The following is a 19651-nucleotide window of genomic DNA, read 5'->3' as shown; positions in this document are numbered from 1 at the left end:
ACAACAACACGATCTTATGAAAAAATATAAGCAGTGTTTTCCACGACTCCTCTGTTCTGTAGCTTGAGTTACAAAATCTCAACTGGATCAGATAAAACTTGAAATCTGTGCTGTTGCAAACTCATCATTCTGCAGTGCATCCTACCTGTCACCGTGGGAACACTCATGCCGTGATAGTGGACACAGGCAGTGACAGTGAATGCTGTGTCGCCCAACATGATGGCCGTGGGTGAGCTGGTGATATTTGCAGTTAGTACAGCAACAGGACGGCTCTTAATCACAACGGCATGCCCAGACAGGAAACTCCCTATGGCTAAGTCTGTAGGAATAGAAGATGGCTTTGATTAACGCCTACCCACTACAAGAGGTCATTAAGGAAGAAAAGAAAAAAAAACACGAAAAAGGGAAAACTATCAGCAGCATACTTACTGAAACGACCCACACGTTTATACATGACAATGATCTATACATCACCTCGGCCCAGGGAATCCTGACTCCTTTTCCAGGCTTATCCATCTGATCATCTTTACAACAGCATGTGTTGGAAGCGCAGCGAGGCTACTGTAACGCTACGAGTGTGTGTGTGTGTGGGGGGGGGGCATGAGAATTACACTTTATGAACGTTCGTGTGTTTTTGTATTTTCCTTACTAGAACATAAATTAACCTTATCTATCCACTGAAGTGAAGGGAAAAGAGAGAGAGAGGAAGCTCGGCAGAAGTAAAGACGGAGGGGTTAGGGGTGAAAGAGGAAGTGGAGAAGAGAGGAAGGAAGAAGTTAGGGAGGACGGAGTTGGGGTACGAATGAGGGGGAGGGGGGGCGACGAAAGAGAGATAAGGGAGGGAGATATTAAGTTTAGGAAAAGAAGAAGATAAGGAGGGTGGGATTAGGATTGAAAGGGGGTAGAGAATGGAAGAAAGAGGTGAATGAGCTAGAGGCAGGAATGGAAAGAAAGGGAGAGAAAGGAAGAAAGGTGAACGAGGTAGACGTAGGGATGGATAGAATGGGAGAGAAAGGAAGAAAAATGTGAAGGGAGAAGTAAGGATGGAAAGGAAGAGAAGATGAGAGAAGGAAGAGAGGTTAAGGTGGAAGGGGTTAGGATGGAAAAGGGGATGGGTGAGAGAAGCGATAGGAGTTAGAAGGGAGGTGATGGAGGGAGGGGCAGAGGTTAGGAAAAGGCTCGGGAAATGGATGAGATGTAATGGGGAGAAGTTATGCGCACCAGGGTAGTCGTTCTTGTCGACATCAACGCCTCTAGACAGCGCCATGCCAAAGCCCCTGAGGCCCGCACTAAAGTCGTCTGGTGTCAGTCGTTGGGAATGAGAGGAGGGCATGTCACCGTCAGCCCCAAGGTAAATATAGACGGCTCCATTTCCTTCAAACGGGGCGCCCACGGCAAAGTCTGGTGAATAGTAGTATGAAATAAACAAGAAAAGGCTCTGTCCACTGCAAAATCATGTATTACTATCAGGAGGTATTTGGTAAGGTGTAAGCAATTGGTAAAGTAAATCGCCAAGGAAGATGTGTCATGAAATTCCCAGTCCACTTACAACATGGCCAATGGCACCTTCAAATCTATTAGCATTAAGGTCACTGAGCAAAGCAAGGGTTTTATGGAAACATGTGACCAAATTTGTATGTTATATCCTGGTCCCCAGCTGTCAGTCTCACCTTCGTATCCATCTGCATTCAGGTCTCCGACTGACGCAAGGGTTGTCCCAAATCTTGCAAAGCTCACTCCTGATCCATTGTAGGATGTGTTGGACTCCTGTAGTTTCTTTCCCTGCTGAGAGTATGGCTATTATTATTATTATTATTATTATTATTAGTAGTAGTAGTAGTAGTAGTAGTAGTAGTAGTAGTAGTAGTAGTAGTAGTAGTAGTAGTAGTAGTAGTAGTAGTAGTAGTAGTAGTAGTACTACTACTACTACTACTACTACTTCTATTATTATCATTACCATTCACTTTGAACTCGGAGTAAGAGGTGCACAGCTCTGGTAATTTCTGTCCCTGTTGAGGCCATCATCATTAAAATTACTTTTAACATTAGTATTCTTCATCAAAATTAATGTTCCCACCATCATCATTTTCGCTCTGAACCCAGGTGCTAAGCTCCTGAATCATGATCATCACTATCATCAATCACCATCATCGTTATCATCATCATAATTAACATCATCATCATCTTCATTTTTATCCACACCATTTTTTTTTTTTTTTTAAATAGAAAGGCGATGTTGAAATAACAACAAAAGTAACAAACTCCTCTCTGGCATTTTCATGGGGTGGGAGGGATCTAGAAAAGGGACGGGAAAGTACAAGAGGGAAATTATCATAACAGTTTCTAGAAAAAATAGGACACGAATACTTTCATATTTCAAAATATTTTGAAACAACAACACCAACAATATAACCCATATCCAGGCCCTTACTAGCCTCTAACTGGCAACAAAACTGTAAAATTAACACTGGTATCTCGCAGCTTGGGAAGATTTAAATAGTTACCATGTCAAGATGTTCCTGCTTGGAAGATGACAGCAACAACAACAACAACAACAATAATCTATCTATCTATCTATAGCCCGACGCCCTAATCCCGCAAAGGGTGGCTGCAGACAAAACGCCTCCAAGTCACTCTGTCACCCACCATTTGACTACCCTCCCCCAACTCACTCCCCCCTCCCTCATATACCTCTCAACTCCATGCCTCAACCTCATCCTCGGTCTACCCCTCCCTCTCCCTCCCTCCACCTCACCTACATACACCCTCTTAGTCAATCTTCCATTGTCCATTCTCTCCACATGTCAAAACCACCTCAGTGTATTTCTCCTAATCTTCTCAACCACATCCACATCCACCCCACAATGTTCCTTCACTTCTTCATTCGTCAACCTGTCCCTCCATGTCACTCCACATGCTCCTCTCAAGTAACTCATTTCCACTGCTCTCACTCTTGACTTGTTCCCCTCTTGCAAGGTCCACAATAATAATAATAATAATAATAATAATAATAATAACTGGTGCAATGTGACCCGAGGTCAAAACACCCCCTGGTGCCGGTTGAATTGAGGTCAAAGTCACTTTTGGTGAAGGGAAATTGGGTTAAATGAAGTTTTATGGCTTAATAACAGCACTATTACCAAACGAAACGGCAGTATCTGATATTTAACACTTTAAAATGTGATCGACCTTGAGTGTATCCTTTCAAGGTCATTCAAGGTCACATATTATGGCACCAACAGAATCTCCATATATGACTTCCTATTAGTGATTAACAGTAACCATGTGCCCATCTCTCACCATTTGGCTGACTTAAGAAGTCAAAATATGTGTGACCTCTACTTTTACCTTTCAAGGTCACCTAAGGTCAAATGTAATGGTGCCAACAGAATCACCATATATGACTTTCTATTAGTGATTACGAGTAACATGCATCTATCTCTCATTTACTGTTTTCAGACCTCAAAATCTGCATGACCTTGAGTTTGACCTTTCAAGGTCACCAAAGGTCACATCTGATGTTGTCAATATGATCTTTATATAAAACTTCCTATCAGTGATTAATAGTAACTATGTGTCTATCTCTCACAATTTGGCTGACTTCAGGTCTCAAAATATGGATGATCTTGAATTTGACCTTTCAGGGTCAAATTCAAGCATCTTAACCCTAGGACATTTTCACCAAAATCGAATCGCATCCTCGGTGTGTCATACCTAACTTGTATGCAAAGTTTGAAGATGATCCATTAAATGGTTCAAGAGATAATTGATGCATAGACTCACAAATAAATAAATAAACACCAACTATTATATACACCCCTTCTGCAATGAAATACAGACGGGGTGAATAAACCCCGACGATCAAATACACCCCTTCCACAATGAATTGTTGGCGGGGTGAATAATACAGTAAACTCTCAATTATCTGGCATAATTCAACCAAGCCCTGTGCTAGTTAAAGCAAAATGCGGGACACATCATATAACCCCCCCTTGGCTCAGTATTCACTGTCAAACTAGATATTTCGTTACTATCCATCTTGAACCCGTCTTAAAAACATTCCCATGACTAAAAGATGAAAAATAACCCATGGACTGTGACATACCTCATATGAGGGTGTACAGGAAAGCTGCAACATGCCTCTCATGAGTGAAATTTTCAATACCGCACCTCAAAGGTTCTAGACGAATCAGAGGACAAAATTTATGGGGTATTAGAGCAACTGGTAGCTCTAATTCCCACCCCCTATCTTGAGCCCAGCTGCTAAGTAGCACCAGCAACAATGACCCAAAAGTACACAATTCGTAACGCATTTCCTGCAATTTTATCACCCCAGGAAACGCAGTCATAGGTCGAAATTGTTTAGAACAATATAAAATCTAATGTAAGGTCAATATGAGGTAATGGAACAGAAGTAGGGTGGTAAATAATGGGTGTGAAAGTAGTGCACTAAGCTTGTATTGCAGTGAGCAGAATGAGCTGGCAACCCACTTGACAAGCAGGGAACCTGAAGAAAGCCTGTCTCTTCTGCCCAAATATGCATTACTCTCTCTCTCTCTCTCTCTCTCTCTCTCTCTCTCTCTCTCTCTCTCAAAGCAGTTTTCATGTTCCTGCCAGAAATGTAATTTCCAACAATTATTTCTCCAATACTACACCAAATAAAAATAAAAAAAATCTGTGGGTAGCTGCATGTTGCAATTTCCTAGCCACTGATATACATTTCAAGGAAATCTGTAACAGCGACCAAACTTGCCATTTTGCCACACCATGGGGGATGTCTGCATGACCCCTTGCCACAGCCCTCGGGTCAAGCATAAAATACAATAAAATAATGTTACAATACAGCAATTCAGCGCTCGTTGGCTACTGTTTATGAGCCGGTTGATACACCTCAATGCCGGATATTGCACAAAATCACCGGTTACGTCCTTTTTTGGTGCCTGATATTGCATAATTTTCCTGGATATTGCTGTAATACAGCCAAAAGAGCAGCGCCGGATATTGATTTGGGCCGAATATTGTGGCGACGGATAAGTGAGAGTTTATTGTAATAACAATAACTAGAACACGGTAAAATTGTCCAAGGGCAATTGGATAAGGAAAAATTTCTCACAGTCACTGCCTACTACCATAGACACCAAGCTACAAGTGTATAGGGACCCTGGGGTCAGGATCACTGTCACGAATCAATTCGCGACATTTCCTTTTTGTGAGAAGCCACGAACTATTAGTGGAAAACTCACTGTGTATCGCTCAGTTAACCGTTTCTCTCTCCATTTCGGGGTATACTTTTCAAATCATTCGTCACCGTTTTCAGGGGTGACCGATTTGATGCACGTCACTAAGTGCGCTACTGAGCGATACTATTGTTTCTTTATCGTTCGCCCCTGCTCCTCAACCGTTAGCCACGCCTTCTTCTGGTGGCTTGTCGTCCTGCCTATGCATTATTTGAATTCAGTCTTGTGTTTGCTGTGACGGAGAAAGGGTCTGTGCTCAGAAGTGGAGAGGTCAGCTAGCACCCCAAGCTCCATTAGTACAGTTAATCCCAGTACTCCCACCCCACTCCTCGGGTGATACATAGTATTCATCGACTGGTATTTCCTTTGTGTATTTTGTAGTTTTAAGAGCTTAGTTAAGGTGTTTTTCCTAGGCGTAAGTATTTAGCTTCTGTGTGAGTGAGCGAGTGCGTCTCATTTAATTTGATCTGAATTGTAACGTTAAATTTATTTTTTGTAATTAATAAATTTAACAGTTCTCGTTTCTTGAGCTCAATGTAAAGTAAACTCTTGTTTCATTTCTCCGTAATTAAGCTTATTTCCCACATAGCTCCTAGCTTGCATAGACGTTTTACTATTCATAACTGGTACTTAGACCAGTCTTGTATTAACTTAAAATCCGTTGTGCCAGATAGGAGTTAATGCATCAGCAAGAACCTGATGTTATTATTATTAGTATTAGTTATTTATTGTCAGGGGTGATGTAACTTTCTTCAGAGGCTGACAGTACAGTAATTCAGCAATTGTGAGTAATTAGTCTCTGCTGTGTACTGTTGAGGAAGTTTATAAATTCTCGTTCTCAGAGAATCGTGCTAAGCCAGCGTAAAGTAATCGTTGCTTGATGTAGCAAGACAATCATTGTCTCTGCTCTTCAATATTATTGAATATTATTATCAATTTAAATAACATTTAAAGCATATATTTTAAAATTACCGTGATATTATAAAAACCCCGTGACAATTGGCGACCTCATTCCAGGATATTAACTCCTAGCTCTAAAGCTATTCACGAGATAGTGCTCACTCATTCATATTTAGGTATTTATCATTAAAGTTTATAGGCACAAGCTTACTGGTGTTTACCGTTAATTTAGCAAGTGAGTTTTTGCTTTATAAATCAATAGAGTACTTAACTCTAGTTTATTTTTGGTAACGCCAGACGATTTTATTCGCTCCTGGGAAGTCGGCGTACCCATTGTGTTTATTACTGAGTCTTCCCAGTCATTTACATTTTTGATTTATTTTTGCCAGTTAACTAGATAAGACTGGTCACCACTAGCTTGTGTCTGTACTCTTTACTTGTGTCATTAGTATTCGTCGCTAAGCAGTCAGTACTCAGTTTCGGTTACTTAGTAAATTGAGCTAGCATCATGGCAGCCAGTGCTTATGTACAGGAAGCCAAAGATATTGGTCTCACAGACCCAGAGAAAATACAGAGTTACGTTCTCTCACGGTTCAATTACGAGCAAGAACGTGAGAAAGACGCTCGTGAACGTGAGCGAGAACAGCGCGAATATGAGCGAGAACAGCGTGAACATGAGCGACAACAGCGCGAACACGAGCGAGAACAGCGCGAATACGAGCGAGAACAACGCGAACACGAGCTAGTACAAGAGCGAGAACAGCGCGAATACGAGCGTGAACAACGAGACAAAGAACGAGAACATGAACTTGAAGTGCTGAAGCTCAAGCGAGATTCCTTGGGTTCAGACACATCTGGTGCAGTTGGTTCAAGCTCCACGAGCGCTCTCCCTGCACATGTTATGGTGACACCACACATCAAGCTTCCTTCATACAAGGAAAGCGAGCGAATCGAGCCGTACATAGCTCGTTTTGAGGACATGGCTGACATGTATCAACTGGATGAGGCAGCTAAGCGGATCCAATTCCTTAGTTTATTTGAGGGCCCCGCCCTCGATATTCTCCACAGAATTCGTGGAGACAATCTCACATATGAGATGATGAAAGCTGCACTCATTAAGGCGTATGGTCTCACAGTAGACGACGCCAAAGTTCAGTTCATGCGAGCTCGTCTCCAAGACAAGGAGACAGCTGTTCAGTTCCTTGATCGTCTCACAGCTTACTTAAATGAGTGGATGGAGAAAGATGAAACTCCTTCCACGCGTGAGGGGATAATTGACCTTATGCTGCGTACACAGCTAGAGAGGTCGTGGCCTGCTGAGCTCATAGCACAGCTTAAGATCTGCCAGGTGAAAGATGCCAGCCAAATGGCAGAGAAGGCTGACGCATTCTTTACTGCATACGGGTATCAAGCTCGTAAGCAAAACACCTGGAGCAGAAAAGATACTGCCAAGTCTGGGAAGCCGTCTCAGACTGAATCCCAGCACCAAAGCCGTTCTCAGAGTAATGGTCAAGGTCCAAAACCGCAGTGGAAGGACCAGGGGCAAAACACTCAGAAACCTGAGTGGAAGAGGTACAACAAGTACCCTAACCAGCAGCAGTATCAGCCACGCAACCGACCGTCGGGACAAACTTTTTCACCTCCAGCTCAGAAGAGGCAGGAAGCGAATGCAGCCTTCATTCCTCAGCAGCAGCCTGGTGGTCACGTCCCTACCAGTGTGGGTACTTCCCCACAGTTCACTAGTCCTACAGTGACACTGAACCCCCCTCCACAGATGGCCAATGTTCCATCTTATAATTCACAAGGCACAATGTTTGCCACATCAATTCAGCAGCCTCATGAGTGGCTAGCTGCTTCCTCCACAGGCCCTCCCACAGGTGACAGTACCTTCCTTGTTCAGCCAGGGTTTGTGGGAGACATTCCTGTGAAGGTCCTGAGAGACAATGGTTCCTCAGGTTGCTCTGTCAAGCAGAGTCTAGTTCGGCCTGAGCAGTATACAGGTCGACAGGTCCATGCAAAGCTTATTGATGGATCAGTGAGATTGTTCCCTGAGGCTTGTATCCAGGTGGCGTCTCCATTTTTCACTGGCTTGACACTTGCAGTTGTCATGCCAGAGCCTCTATTTGACTTGATAGTAGGCAATATTCAAGGAGCCAAGGATAGTTGCTCCGATGATGGCGCCACTCAGACTTCGGCTGCTGTGGTAACACGAGCCATGACTGAGGCTCCAGACTGTGTCACCCCAGTGATTATTGAATCGCCGCAAGATCTGATGTGTAGTCAACTTGTTGTGCAAGAACAACATTCTGACCCGACACTTGCTACCGTGCGGAACAAACAAAAGGGTCGAGTGATAAAGTATTCACGGGGAGGTCGAGCCAAGTTCCTTCGTAAACAAGGACGGCTCTACCGTGAGTCACGAACACCCGAGGGCGAGGTTCGACTGCAGTTTGTCGTTCCCGCCAAGTACCGCCTAGCAGTGTTACAATGGGGTCATTGTTCAGCCTCAGGAGGTCACATGGGCAAAAGGAAGACCCAGGGCCGTATCCGAGCTGACTTTTTCTGGCCAGGGATGGGACGGGACATAGATAGTTTTGTCCGTTCCTGCAGTGTGTGCCAAAGTATCACCACTAATCAGGGACATGCCCTTCCTGTGCCATTTGTAACTAAACCTGTAATCTCTGAGTCAGTTGAGAGACAGGGTAGTGGTGAAGTGGGTGCAGACCTGACGTCTCGCCCATTGGCCCCACAGGACACATTATGTCCAGGGCCTGTACATACATATTATGTACCGTAAGTTAAGGGGGAAGTTGAGAGGCGACTTGAGGCTATGGAAGACCCAAGTTTGCATAAGGATTCTCAGCTTCCCGGTACTAATAGAAGTACTGTAGGTTAAGGGGGAAGTTCGAGAGAGAACTCCGCAGTGGCGACTTGAGGCTATGGAAGACCCAAGTTTGCATAAGGATTCTCAGCTTCCCGGTACTAATATATGTACCGTAGGTTAAGGGGAAGTTGAGAGGCGACTTGAGGCTATGGAAGACCCAAGTTTGCATAAGGATTCTCAGCTTCCTGGTACTAATAGAAGTACTGTAGGTTAAGGGGGAAGTTCGAGAGAGAACTCCGCAGAGGCGACTTGAGGCTATGGAAGACCCAAGTTTGCACAAGGATTCTCAGCTTCCCAATACTAATATAAGTATTGTAGGTTAAGGGGGAAGTTCGAGAGAGAACTCCGCAGAGGCGACTTGAGGCTATGGAAGACCCAAGTTTGCACGAGGATTCTCAGCTTTCCGGTACTAATATAAGTATTGTATTGTAGGTTAAGGGGGAAGTGAGAACTCTGCAGAGGCGACTTGAGGCTATGGAAGACCCAAGTTTGCACAAGGTTTCTCAGCTCTCCGATATTAATATAAGTACTGTAGGTTGAGGCACAGGTTGAGGACCCGTGTGCGGTTCGAGGCTATGGAAGACCCGAGTTTGCACAGGGATTCTCAACTTGCCGATCATAATCGTGTGCTAAAATTAATGGCGACCTCGAGTGTACTTTTCATAGCATGTACTGACTGCTAGCCAGAGAGAGTAATTGTAACATAATAAGAATTTTGTCTCATTGACACTTTTGATGCTCCACCTCAATTGGTTTTGCAGGTTCAGCAATGGGTGTAGCAGTTTTGCTGTGCGGACCAGCTGATCGTCTGCCGCACACTGCCGCCTCTTCTCCTCTGTCTTCGTCGTCGTCATATTATTTACTGTGTCATTTTACACGTAGGTACAGTTACACTACAACTGTCACACCTACACCGTGTATTACATACACCACGCTACACAACAATTAGTTGTCAGTGTAAATGTAGCGAATTTTCGCTCAGTTTGACCTGAGTACAGGATTTTCACCGTCGTCACGGAGTTTTTCCCTCAAGCTTGCTTCTATTAACGTAAATACGAGGTTTTTTCGCTCACTGACGACTGCGACTTTCTCCTGTAGCAGGATAGCACACACACCACAGTGTGAATCTTGTGTGACTGAGTTAGGATTTATATGTATGTATATTGAAATCTTTCTTCTGAAGGAAGAAAGATTTAATTTTCATGGGGCGTAATGTCACGAATCAATTCGCGACATTTCCTTTTGTGAGAAGCCACGAACTATTAGTGGAAAACTCACTGTGTATCGCTCAGTTAACCGTTTCTCTCTCCATTTCGGGGTATACTTTTCAAATCATTCGTCACCGTTTTCAGGGGTGACCGATTTGATGCACGTCACTAAGTGCGCTACTGAGCGATACTATTGTTTCTTTATCGTTCGCCCCTGCTCCTCAACCGTTAGCCACGCCTTCTTCTGGTGGCTTGTCGTCCTGCCTATGCATTATTTGAATTCAGTCTTGTGTTTGCTGTGACGGAGAAAGGGTCTGTGCTCAGAAGTGGAGAGGTCAGCTAGCACCCCAAGCTCCATTAGTACAGTTAATCCCAGTACTCCCACCCCACTCCTCGGGTGATACATAGTATTCATCGACTGGTATTTCCTTTGTGTATTTTGTAGTTTTAAGAGCTTAGTTAAGGTGTTTTTCCTAGGCGTAAGTATTTAGCTTCTGTGTGAGTGAGCGAGTGCGTCTCATTTAATTTGATCTGAATTGTAACGTTAAATTTATTTTTTGTAATTAATAAATTTAACAGTTCTCTTTTCTTGAGCTCAATGTAAAGTAAACTCTTGTTTCATTTCTCCGTAATTAAGCTTATTTCCCACATAGCTCCTAGCTTGCATAGACGTTTTACTATTCATAACTGGTACTTAGACCAGTCTTGTATTAACTTAAAATCCGTTGTGCCAGATAGGAGTTAATGCATCAGCAAGAACCTGATGTTATTATTATTAGTATTAGTTATTTATTGTCAGGGGTGATGTAACTTTCTTCAGAGGCTGACAGTACAGTAATTCAGCAATTGTGAGTAATTAGTCTCTGCTGTGTACTGTTGAGGAAGTTTATAAATTCTCGTTCTCAGAGAATCGTGCTAAGCCAGCGTAAAGTAATCGTTGCTTGATGTAGCAAGACAATCATTGTCTCTGCTCTTCAATATTATTGAATATTATTATCAATTTAAATAACATTTAAAGCATATATTTTAAAATTACCGTGATATTATAAAAACTCCGTGACAATCACTGATCTTGTGCATGTCACTTTAGGTCATGATCTTGTGTTTGTCACTTTAAGTCATCAAGATCTATATGTCCACCAAGTTTGGTAGCTCTAGCTTTATTCTTTCATGTAAAATCAATCAACTTCTCTGCCTTCTGGAGTAGTCCAGAAATTTGTACCATAGGCGATCTCCGAGAATAACGATCTGATCTGGACTATGTTAAACACTGCATTCTGGCCATGTACAGGTATATGCCATAAATATTTTAGTCCCTTAACTTAAGTGGTTTTTGAGCTTTAGGGTCACTATTGTTTGTTTTTTTGTCCCAGATCCTATCTGGGTTCCGGTAGTCGGATCAGGAGGAATCACATGACGCGGCAAACGTGCACTTTAATATGAAAAAAATTAAGCTATAGCGAAAGCAGTATGCTAAAGGCAGCAATTTAGATCTTCGCTAGAATAATAACAATAATAGGATACAAAAGCCCTCACTGGTAGAAGAAAAAAGATGTATTTCAAAACAGTTTCGGTGACAGCTGTCGCCCTCTTCAGTAGATCTACAGACCAAGAGTGGTACATACAGTTACTGAGAAGCTGCTTATATGCAGAGTAACCACACTTTTTTCCTAACCACACCTGATGTGACCTCACCTGACTCTCCCTCTACTCTGTCCTCGACCTGACTGAGGGATTACAAGGGGCGGCAAGGACCTTGCCACTAATCCTCACATCACTGGATTTAATTTATACATTCTTTCACTATGGTTAAAATTATTATATCTCTATACATACAGCTTCTACTACCCTACGTTTCTTATAATTACTACATTTGTACAAAATTTTGCTACAATTCCAGTCGATTCTATGGTCGTTTTCTGAAAAGCGAACGTACACTGTGATATTATGTTGCTTATCATACAAGCATACTTGTGTTCCTTAATGCGAGTGTCCAAATTCCTTCCAGTTTCACCAATATAAACCAAATAACAGTCTCTACATGGAATTTTGTATACACCTGCAGTTTCGTTACTAATTAGTTTATTCTTTACTAAGTGGAAGTACATCTAAATGCAATATTAATATCCACATCATGACTCACAGACTTCACCAAGCTAAGATTTGACACATACGGAACTGTGATGTATGGCGTATTTTGTTGACTTCGTGATGTTGTCTAGGTACAAAAAACATCTAACTTTGTATAGGTATGTTAATGATGTGTTTGATGATGTGTTTTCCTTGTGGCCAGACATAAATGCTAACTTTGACGATTTTCTCAAAAAATTAAATGCATTGGTTCCCTCAAGTAAATTTAAAGCTGAATGGGAAAAAAATGACTCCCTTCCATTTTCAGATGTATTTGTGCACAGGGATGAACATGGGACACTCATCTTTTCTGTATACAGGAAATCAACCCAGTGCAATTTGTATATACATTATTATTCATATTCCCACATTTCCACTAAAATGTCAGTTATTTCGTCTATGTTCCTTAGAGCACATAGAATTAGTAGTCTCCAACATCTGGATACTGGAAACGCTAAGATATGGAAAATATTTTTAAATCTAAAATATCCCAATTGGTTTATAAGGCAAGCATATTTTAAAGCCAGAAAAAAACTTTTTTGTACCTAGACCAACATCACAAAGTCAACAAAATAAGCCATACATCACAGTTCCGTATGTGTCAAATCTTAGCTTGGTGAAGTCTGTGTCATGATTTGGATGTAAACATTGCATTTAGATATACTTCCACTTTAAGATCAATGTTAGTAAAGAATAAACTCATTAGTAACGAATCTGCAGGGGTATACAAAATTTCATGTAGAGACTGTGATTTGGTTTATATTGGTGAAACTGGATGGAATCTGGACACGCGCATTAAGGAACATAAGTACCAGGGGCGTACCCAGAGATTTGGGGGCCCGGTGGGTTAGGTTCTGAGGAGGGCCCCGCAAAGAACCTAACCCCCCTAATTCTCAAAACTTATCTACCATCTCAGCCGGGATTGTCGGGATGATTAATATATATTTTTAAATATTAATAAATAAGCTTATAAATTTTTAAGGCTTTTGGGGGCCCCCTCAGTTGGGGGCCCGGGGGGCAGTTTCAACAGCCCCCCCCCGCCCCCCCTCAAGTACGCCACTGACAAGTACGCTTGTAAAATAGGCAACATAAATATCACAGTGTACGTTCACTCTTCAGAAAACGACCATAGAATCGACTGGAACTGTAGCAAAATTTTGTACAAATGTAGTAATTATAAGAAACGTAGGATAATAGAAGCTGTATACACAGAGATAAAATAATTTTAACCATAGTGAAGGAATGTATAAATTAGATCCAGTGATAAGAGGAGGGATGGTGGATGGATAAGAGGAGTGAAAGATAAAAATAGTAGATTACTAGTGGAGAAGGGAGAAAAAGTGAGCAGATAGAGAGAACACTTTAAGGAATTGCTGAACATAAAGAATGGAAGTAATGTGAGTATAAGTGGCTGGAGAATGGCAGGGGGAAGAAGAGAGGTGAGAAGACAGGAAGAAATCAGTAGGATAGAAGTTGTGGAAGCAATGAAAAAAGTCAAACTGGGGAAAGCCCCAAGAATTGATGGAAAGTGTGGTGAAATGCTGAAGCATGGGGGAGAGATAGTAGTAGAATGGATGTAGAAGATGTGCAGATTGGCCTGGGAGGAAGGTAGAGTCCCGGAGGATTGGAGGTCAGGTATAATTATTCCCTTGTACAAAGGAAAAGGGGAAAAAGAAGTGTGTGGTAATCATAGGGGCATTTGTCTTCTTACTGTAACAGGAAAAGTGCATGGTAGGATACTTATTGACAAAGTTAGGGAAATAACAGAGGAATTAGTTGGAAAAGAACAGCGAGGCTTTAGGAAGGGAGGAGGTTGTGTAGATCAGAAATTCATTCTTAAATCTATAGTGGAAAAGTTTCTAGAGACGGGAAAAAAGTTGTATGCGGCCTTCATGGATTTGGAGAAAGCATATGACAGGGTGGATAGACAAGGATTGTGGAAAGTATTAAGAATATTTGGAGTAGATGGGAAGCTGTTGAATGCTGTGAAGAGTATGTTTGATGGTGCTAAGGATGCAGTGCGTGTGGATGGTGAACTGAGTGAATTTTTCTCTTTGAATGTTGGGTTGAAACAGGGATGTGTCATGTCTCCATGGTTGTTCAATCTGTACATGGATGGAGTAATAAAAGAGGTACAAGGTAGGGTAGTGGATGTTGGAGTGGCTCTAGTGAGAGAGGGCATTGTTTGGAAACACCCTGTACTGTTGTTTGCAGATGATACTGTGTTGTTAGGTGAAGACGAAGGGGAACTGCAAGGTTTGGTGCATGAGTTTGGGAGAGTGCGTAAAAAACGGAATCTAAAGGTGAATGTAGGGAAGAGTAAAGTAATGGTCTTTGAGAGAGGTGAAGTCAGTGAATGTACAGTAAGGTTGGATGGTGAGGAAATGGAAAATGTGAGTATGCTTATGTACTTGGGGAGTATGATGAGTAAGGATGGAAATTTGGAGGGTGAAGTGCTTGAAAGGGTACAACAAGGAAGAAAGGTTGTTGGTTCCTTGAAAGGAATGATACGTAACAGGGAAGTGAGCATGGAAGTGAAAAAGTTGCTACATGACAGTATTGTGATACCAATTCTGACGTATGGAAGTGAAGCTTGGACGTTGCTGGAAGGACACAAGTCAAGAGTGAGAGCAGTGGAAATGAGTTATTTAAGAGAGCCTGTGGAGTCACATGGAGAGACAGGCTGACAAATGAGGATGTAAAGAAGCATTGTGGTGTGGATGTGGATGTGATAGGAAGCGTTAGGGGGAACACACTGAGGTGGTTTGGCCATGTGGAGAGGATGGAGGGTGAGAGACTGACGAGGAGAGTGTATGTGAGTGAGGTGGAGGGGGGAGGGGGAGGGGGAGGCCGAGGATGAGGTTGAGGGATGGAGTGGAGAGGTATATGAGAGAGGGGTGTGTGAGTTGGGAGCAGGGCAGTGAAATGGCGGGGGATAGGGCGACGTGGAGGCGATTTGTTTGTGGCCACCCCGTACGGGATTGAGGCGTCTGGCAATAGATAGATAGATAGATTAGAGGATTAGTGGCAAGGTCCTTGCTGCTCCTTGTAATCCCTCACTCAGGTCGAGGACAGAGTATAAGGAGAGTCAGGTGAGGTCACATCAGGTGTGGTTGGGAAAAAGTGTCGTTACCCTGCATATAAGCAGCTTCTCAGCATTTGTATGTACCACTCTTGGTCTGTAGATCCACTGAAGAGGGCGGCAGCTGTCACCAAAACTTTTTGTTAATACATCTTTTTTCGTCTGTCAGTGTGGGTTTTTGTATCTTATTTCATGGTCACGATAGTGTGACACTTCAGCCGTCAATAATAATAATATTGAGAAAAACAAGAAAACTTCCCACAGGGATGTGGGAAATTTAAATGATGATGATGATAATAATAATAATTATTATTATTATTATTATTATTATTATTATTACTATTATCATTATTATTATTATTATTATTATTATTATTATTATTATTATTATTATTGTTATTATTATTGTATTATGACGATGATAATGATGATGATGATGATGATTATTATCATTATTATTATAACAACAAGCCAATATCTAGATCATAAGTCACAAAACATACATCAACAAGGGTACCTTCGAGCTCAGGGCGATTCGAACCATTCCCATGTCTGGTAATTCACTCTCGTAGAATAACGGGGCGCCCACCACCAGGTCGCTAAGGCCATCCCCGTTTATGTCTGGGGATGCGAGAGCTGCCCCAAAACTCGCTCCAAACTGCGGTCCGATTAGTTCTTGCACAACATCCAGTGACTCTTCTCCGTACTCAGTGCTCGGGAAGTCGAAGATGATGACCTGAAGCACGAAGATATACAGAATGACCCACATATAAAACCTCTCTTCCACACCACCGAGCAATTTTTCACTTGTTACAGAGACGTCTCATTCAGCATTATCAATCTACCCAGTGTCGTATGCACGGAGTGACTTATGCTGGAAGTTACCGTTTCGCTCAGTGCGCATGTGCCGAGTGGCCGATTAGCTTCTATTTTGGAAGTATCCACATGTTATCTCAAACTTTGTGCCATTTATCAACAACATTTTATGAAATACATGTGCCAGGAAGATAGTTGCATGTCGTATCGACCTGTAGGCAACTATAGGTCGATATATGGATATATATAAATAAATATATATATGTGTGTTACAGGCTGATTGTGAAATTAGTCATTTCGTGAATTAAGATTAGTTTAGTTTACGTTTATTTAGGTTAGGCTGATCTAGGATAAGGTTAGGTTAAGGTTAGGTTAGGTTTGGTTAGGTTAGGTTAATTTAGGCTTAATAGAAAAGGGGACGGTAATTTCCAGCATAGTCACTCCGTGCATATGACATCGGCATCATTTATCCATTTCCTACTTTCACTGCACACCCACGCCTAGACCACCAGACTCAGCCATTCCCACAGCTCATATGATACTTTTAGGTGTTTCTAGTGGAGTGCTATTTATGTGCCACCCTGTGTGGTGGCAACACGAAGGGACAGAAGAACAATAACCAGGTCTATAATGCAAAAAGTGGTGCCACTGCACTACCTCTACCACTTTGCAACCACCAGCACCATCACAAAACCACCAGTACCATGACTACACACCCAATACCACTATTACACCACTGGTTCCACCACTATACCACCAATACACCCCTGGCACAGTTCACGCTCACACGGATTCTCATGAGCTTTTATGAGTGACTCGTACTCCACACCCAGGAGGAGCGGGTTGGCAAACAGAAACACAAAGACTATAAACAATGAAGCATATCTGTCATTAGAGTATTCCCAGGGTAAGAGATTCATATCTATCCAACTAAAAGCTGGAGTGCTATTTGTTCAATTAAAAAGTAAATATACAACACCATCCGCTAATGTAATGTACTGCAGTTGGAATTAAAAGACAAAGTTGCAGCATACCTACCCATCACAACAGCAGTGCAACCATATAAATGTTTCAAAACTATTCTGCTAAAAGGATGAGTGATGCTACTGTCCATAACCACACTAAAAACAAGGATGAAAGGGACTTGTCACAAAAGAAACCGCCCGTTTAAGAGTCCATATATATTCAAACTTTTCAAAAATGTGATTAAAAATTAGAGCAATAATTTTGTCCGCGATTTCACTCTTTGTGGATTCAACAGACAAAGAAAGAAAAAGAGAGACTGTGTAAGAGTTTCATAACTTGTGACTAAAAATCTGCGAGGTCTTATTGAACATTTGTATCCCAGTGGAATCTGAAGCCAAAGAATGAAAGAGACCTATCACCTGCAGCAAAAACAAGTGACTGTGACGACTTCATAATCTAATCTGTTAAATATTGGACTTCCTGCAATTGTACCCAGGGTGAAATCAGAGGACAAGGTTTCTCATTTCTTACTTAATGGCAAATTTTTAAAACAGAACGCGTATCTTCATGCGATATTTTTATCTACAATTCTCGTTCAATTTTTCTAATATTTTTCGTGCATTACCGTTGTTATTTAAAATACTCGGTACCATCATAGTTATTTCCTGTCTATTTTTTTCGTATGCTTTTCTCTTTTGATTGATAACTGCCTATTTGTAGTGGCTTATTATCGCAATTATTTCTTCGAGTTCTTCTCAGAATATTTCGTTCGACTGACATTAATTTATCAGCAAATATTCGCTTCATTTCTTCAACGCTGTAAACCTGTATTAATTAAATTAGTTTTGGCAATTATCTTTGTCATTGTTTTTTTTTTTTTTTTTTTTTAAGCTGGGAAGTGAGAGGTTATTTAAGTCGGTCTTATAGTTTGAATTAATCTCAAAGCAGATTATATTGTTGCTATCATTAAAATTTTTATTTACATCATACAAATTATTTAAATCACTCTCTTCTGTTGAGACAAGGTCGAATATATTATTATAAGTTGGTGCATTCGCCGTTTGAATTAGAAATGCTTCATCTATCAAATTTAGCAGCCTGTTCCCTGATCTGCTGCTGCATGAATTGTTCGAGTCAATGCTAATCGCATTAAAATCACAAATAATAATAACATTTTTGTGACCCATGACTGACACTTTCGTCTTACAGCAGTTTATGACTTTCCTCATCTAGCTCGGCTGGTCTGTGTTGTATATTACACCAAAGAGAACAGTTTTTGCTCACTATAAAGCATCAGTGTACAAGGTATCGTATGCCTCCATATCTAATTATGTGATCTAAATTAAAATATTCTGACTTTAAACATACATTACAAACCTATAAGTTTTAGTTTTGCGTTCCTCGAATGTTGTTGTTCGACTAAAAAAATTGTGATACTCTCGACTGGAAATGTATCCTGGTGGGATCAGAAGACAAACATAAAAAGGACTTCGAAGGGACCTCCGGAAAAAAAAAAAAAAAAAAAAAACGGAATAACGATGTTTGATTAAAGAGTGAAGCGATATTATTGTCCGTAACTGTACCAAAGTGGAATTAAAAGATAAAGACTAACAAATTCATCACAGCACAGCAGCAAGCAACTGTGTAAGGCTACGTAAATGTTCAGCTAAAAACTTAAATGATGTTGTTTGTACAATGAAAAGGGGGAGCAATACTGTCAGCAACTGTAACCCAAGTGAAAACAGAAGACAAAGAGTACAAGAGACTATACCTTTCCCCGAGAATTAGCACCATTTGGAGCACCCGTGGCGTACAGTACCCTGTCTTTCTCCAGATACCGTCCCGAAGTCACTGAGTACCCCGCCATGTCATAGTCCTTTATCTGGGTAGTGCTGTCTGGGTTGGGGACGTAGCTGGAGGCGAACATGAATCGCTCATTGCTTCCATGCGCCTGGCGACGTTTTCGTCTTCTAGATCCCTCATGAATGTTAAGCCGAAAGTCTTTCAGCCTTACCACCGTTCCTGGGTCCGAATACACAAAGTTGCAATCAGATCCTTATCAAAATCGTGATTCGTTTTTGTAGGATGGACAAGGAGAGCGTATAATCTTCCCTTGTACACTGGTCTTCCTGCAACAACAAATCTTAGGTACGGGAGAAAAATTATCGTAACCTATTTTGTTTTGTAGGAACGACAAAGAATGGACAGTGCAATATATCTGTTTTGTCATTCATGGAAAATCAAATCACAGTTGCGACAGGAAATTGGTCGTCTGTTTGCTTGTGAATTCAGACCCTGACCAGTTGAATATTAAGGTCTGTATTACTATTTCTGTATGAGACAAACAGAAGCAAAATTATGCCCCGTCCTTTTCCATTACCACACCCTATCAACGTATCTATTATCCAGTTCTTCATTGCTTCATTAG

At 41.5% G+C, this 19651-nt stretch overlaps 1 protein-coding gene across 1 annotated transcript in view; it reads right to left on the bottom strand.

Annotated features, from left to right (window-relative positions):
- LOC145391462 (integrin alpha-PS3-like) overlaps positions 1–19651 on the bottom strand; it is a 38214-nt gene that overhangs the window by 6004 nt on the left and 12559 nt on the right. Inside the window, exons 6-10 of the mRNA XM_080266076.1 lie at positions 18995–19245; positions 15959–16177; positions 1671–1785; positions 1222–1401; positions 146–319 (exon numbers count right to left, since the gene is read on the bottom strand). Coding sequence (XP_080122202.1) covers positions 146–319; positions 1222–1401; positions 1671–1785; positions 15959–16177; positions 18995–19245 — 939 coding nt within the window. The remainder of the gene's footprint in view (positions 1–145; positions 320–1221; positions 1402–1670; positions 1786–15958; positions 16178–18994; positions 19246–19651) is intronic.

The sequence above is a fragment of the Coenobita brevimanus genome, chromosome 18 (assembly GCF_032717465.1).
Source record: "Coenobita brevimanus isolate Jiangsu-jjx chromosome 18, ASM3271746v2, whole genome shotgun sequence".
In the NCBI taxonomy this organism is placed as follows: Eukaryota; Metazoa; Arthropoda; class Malacostraca; order Decapoda; family Coenobitidae; genus Coenobita; species Coenobita brevimanus.
Note: the sequence above shows the minus strand (reverse complement) of the source record. Positions and strands in the feature narration are given on the sequence as shown.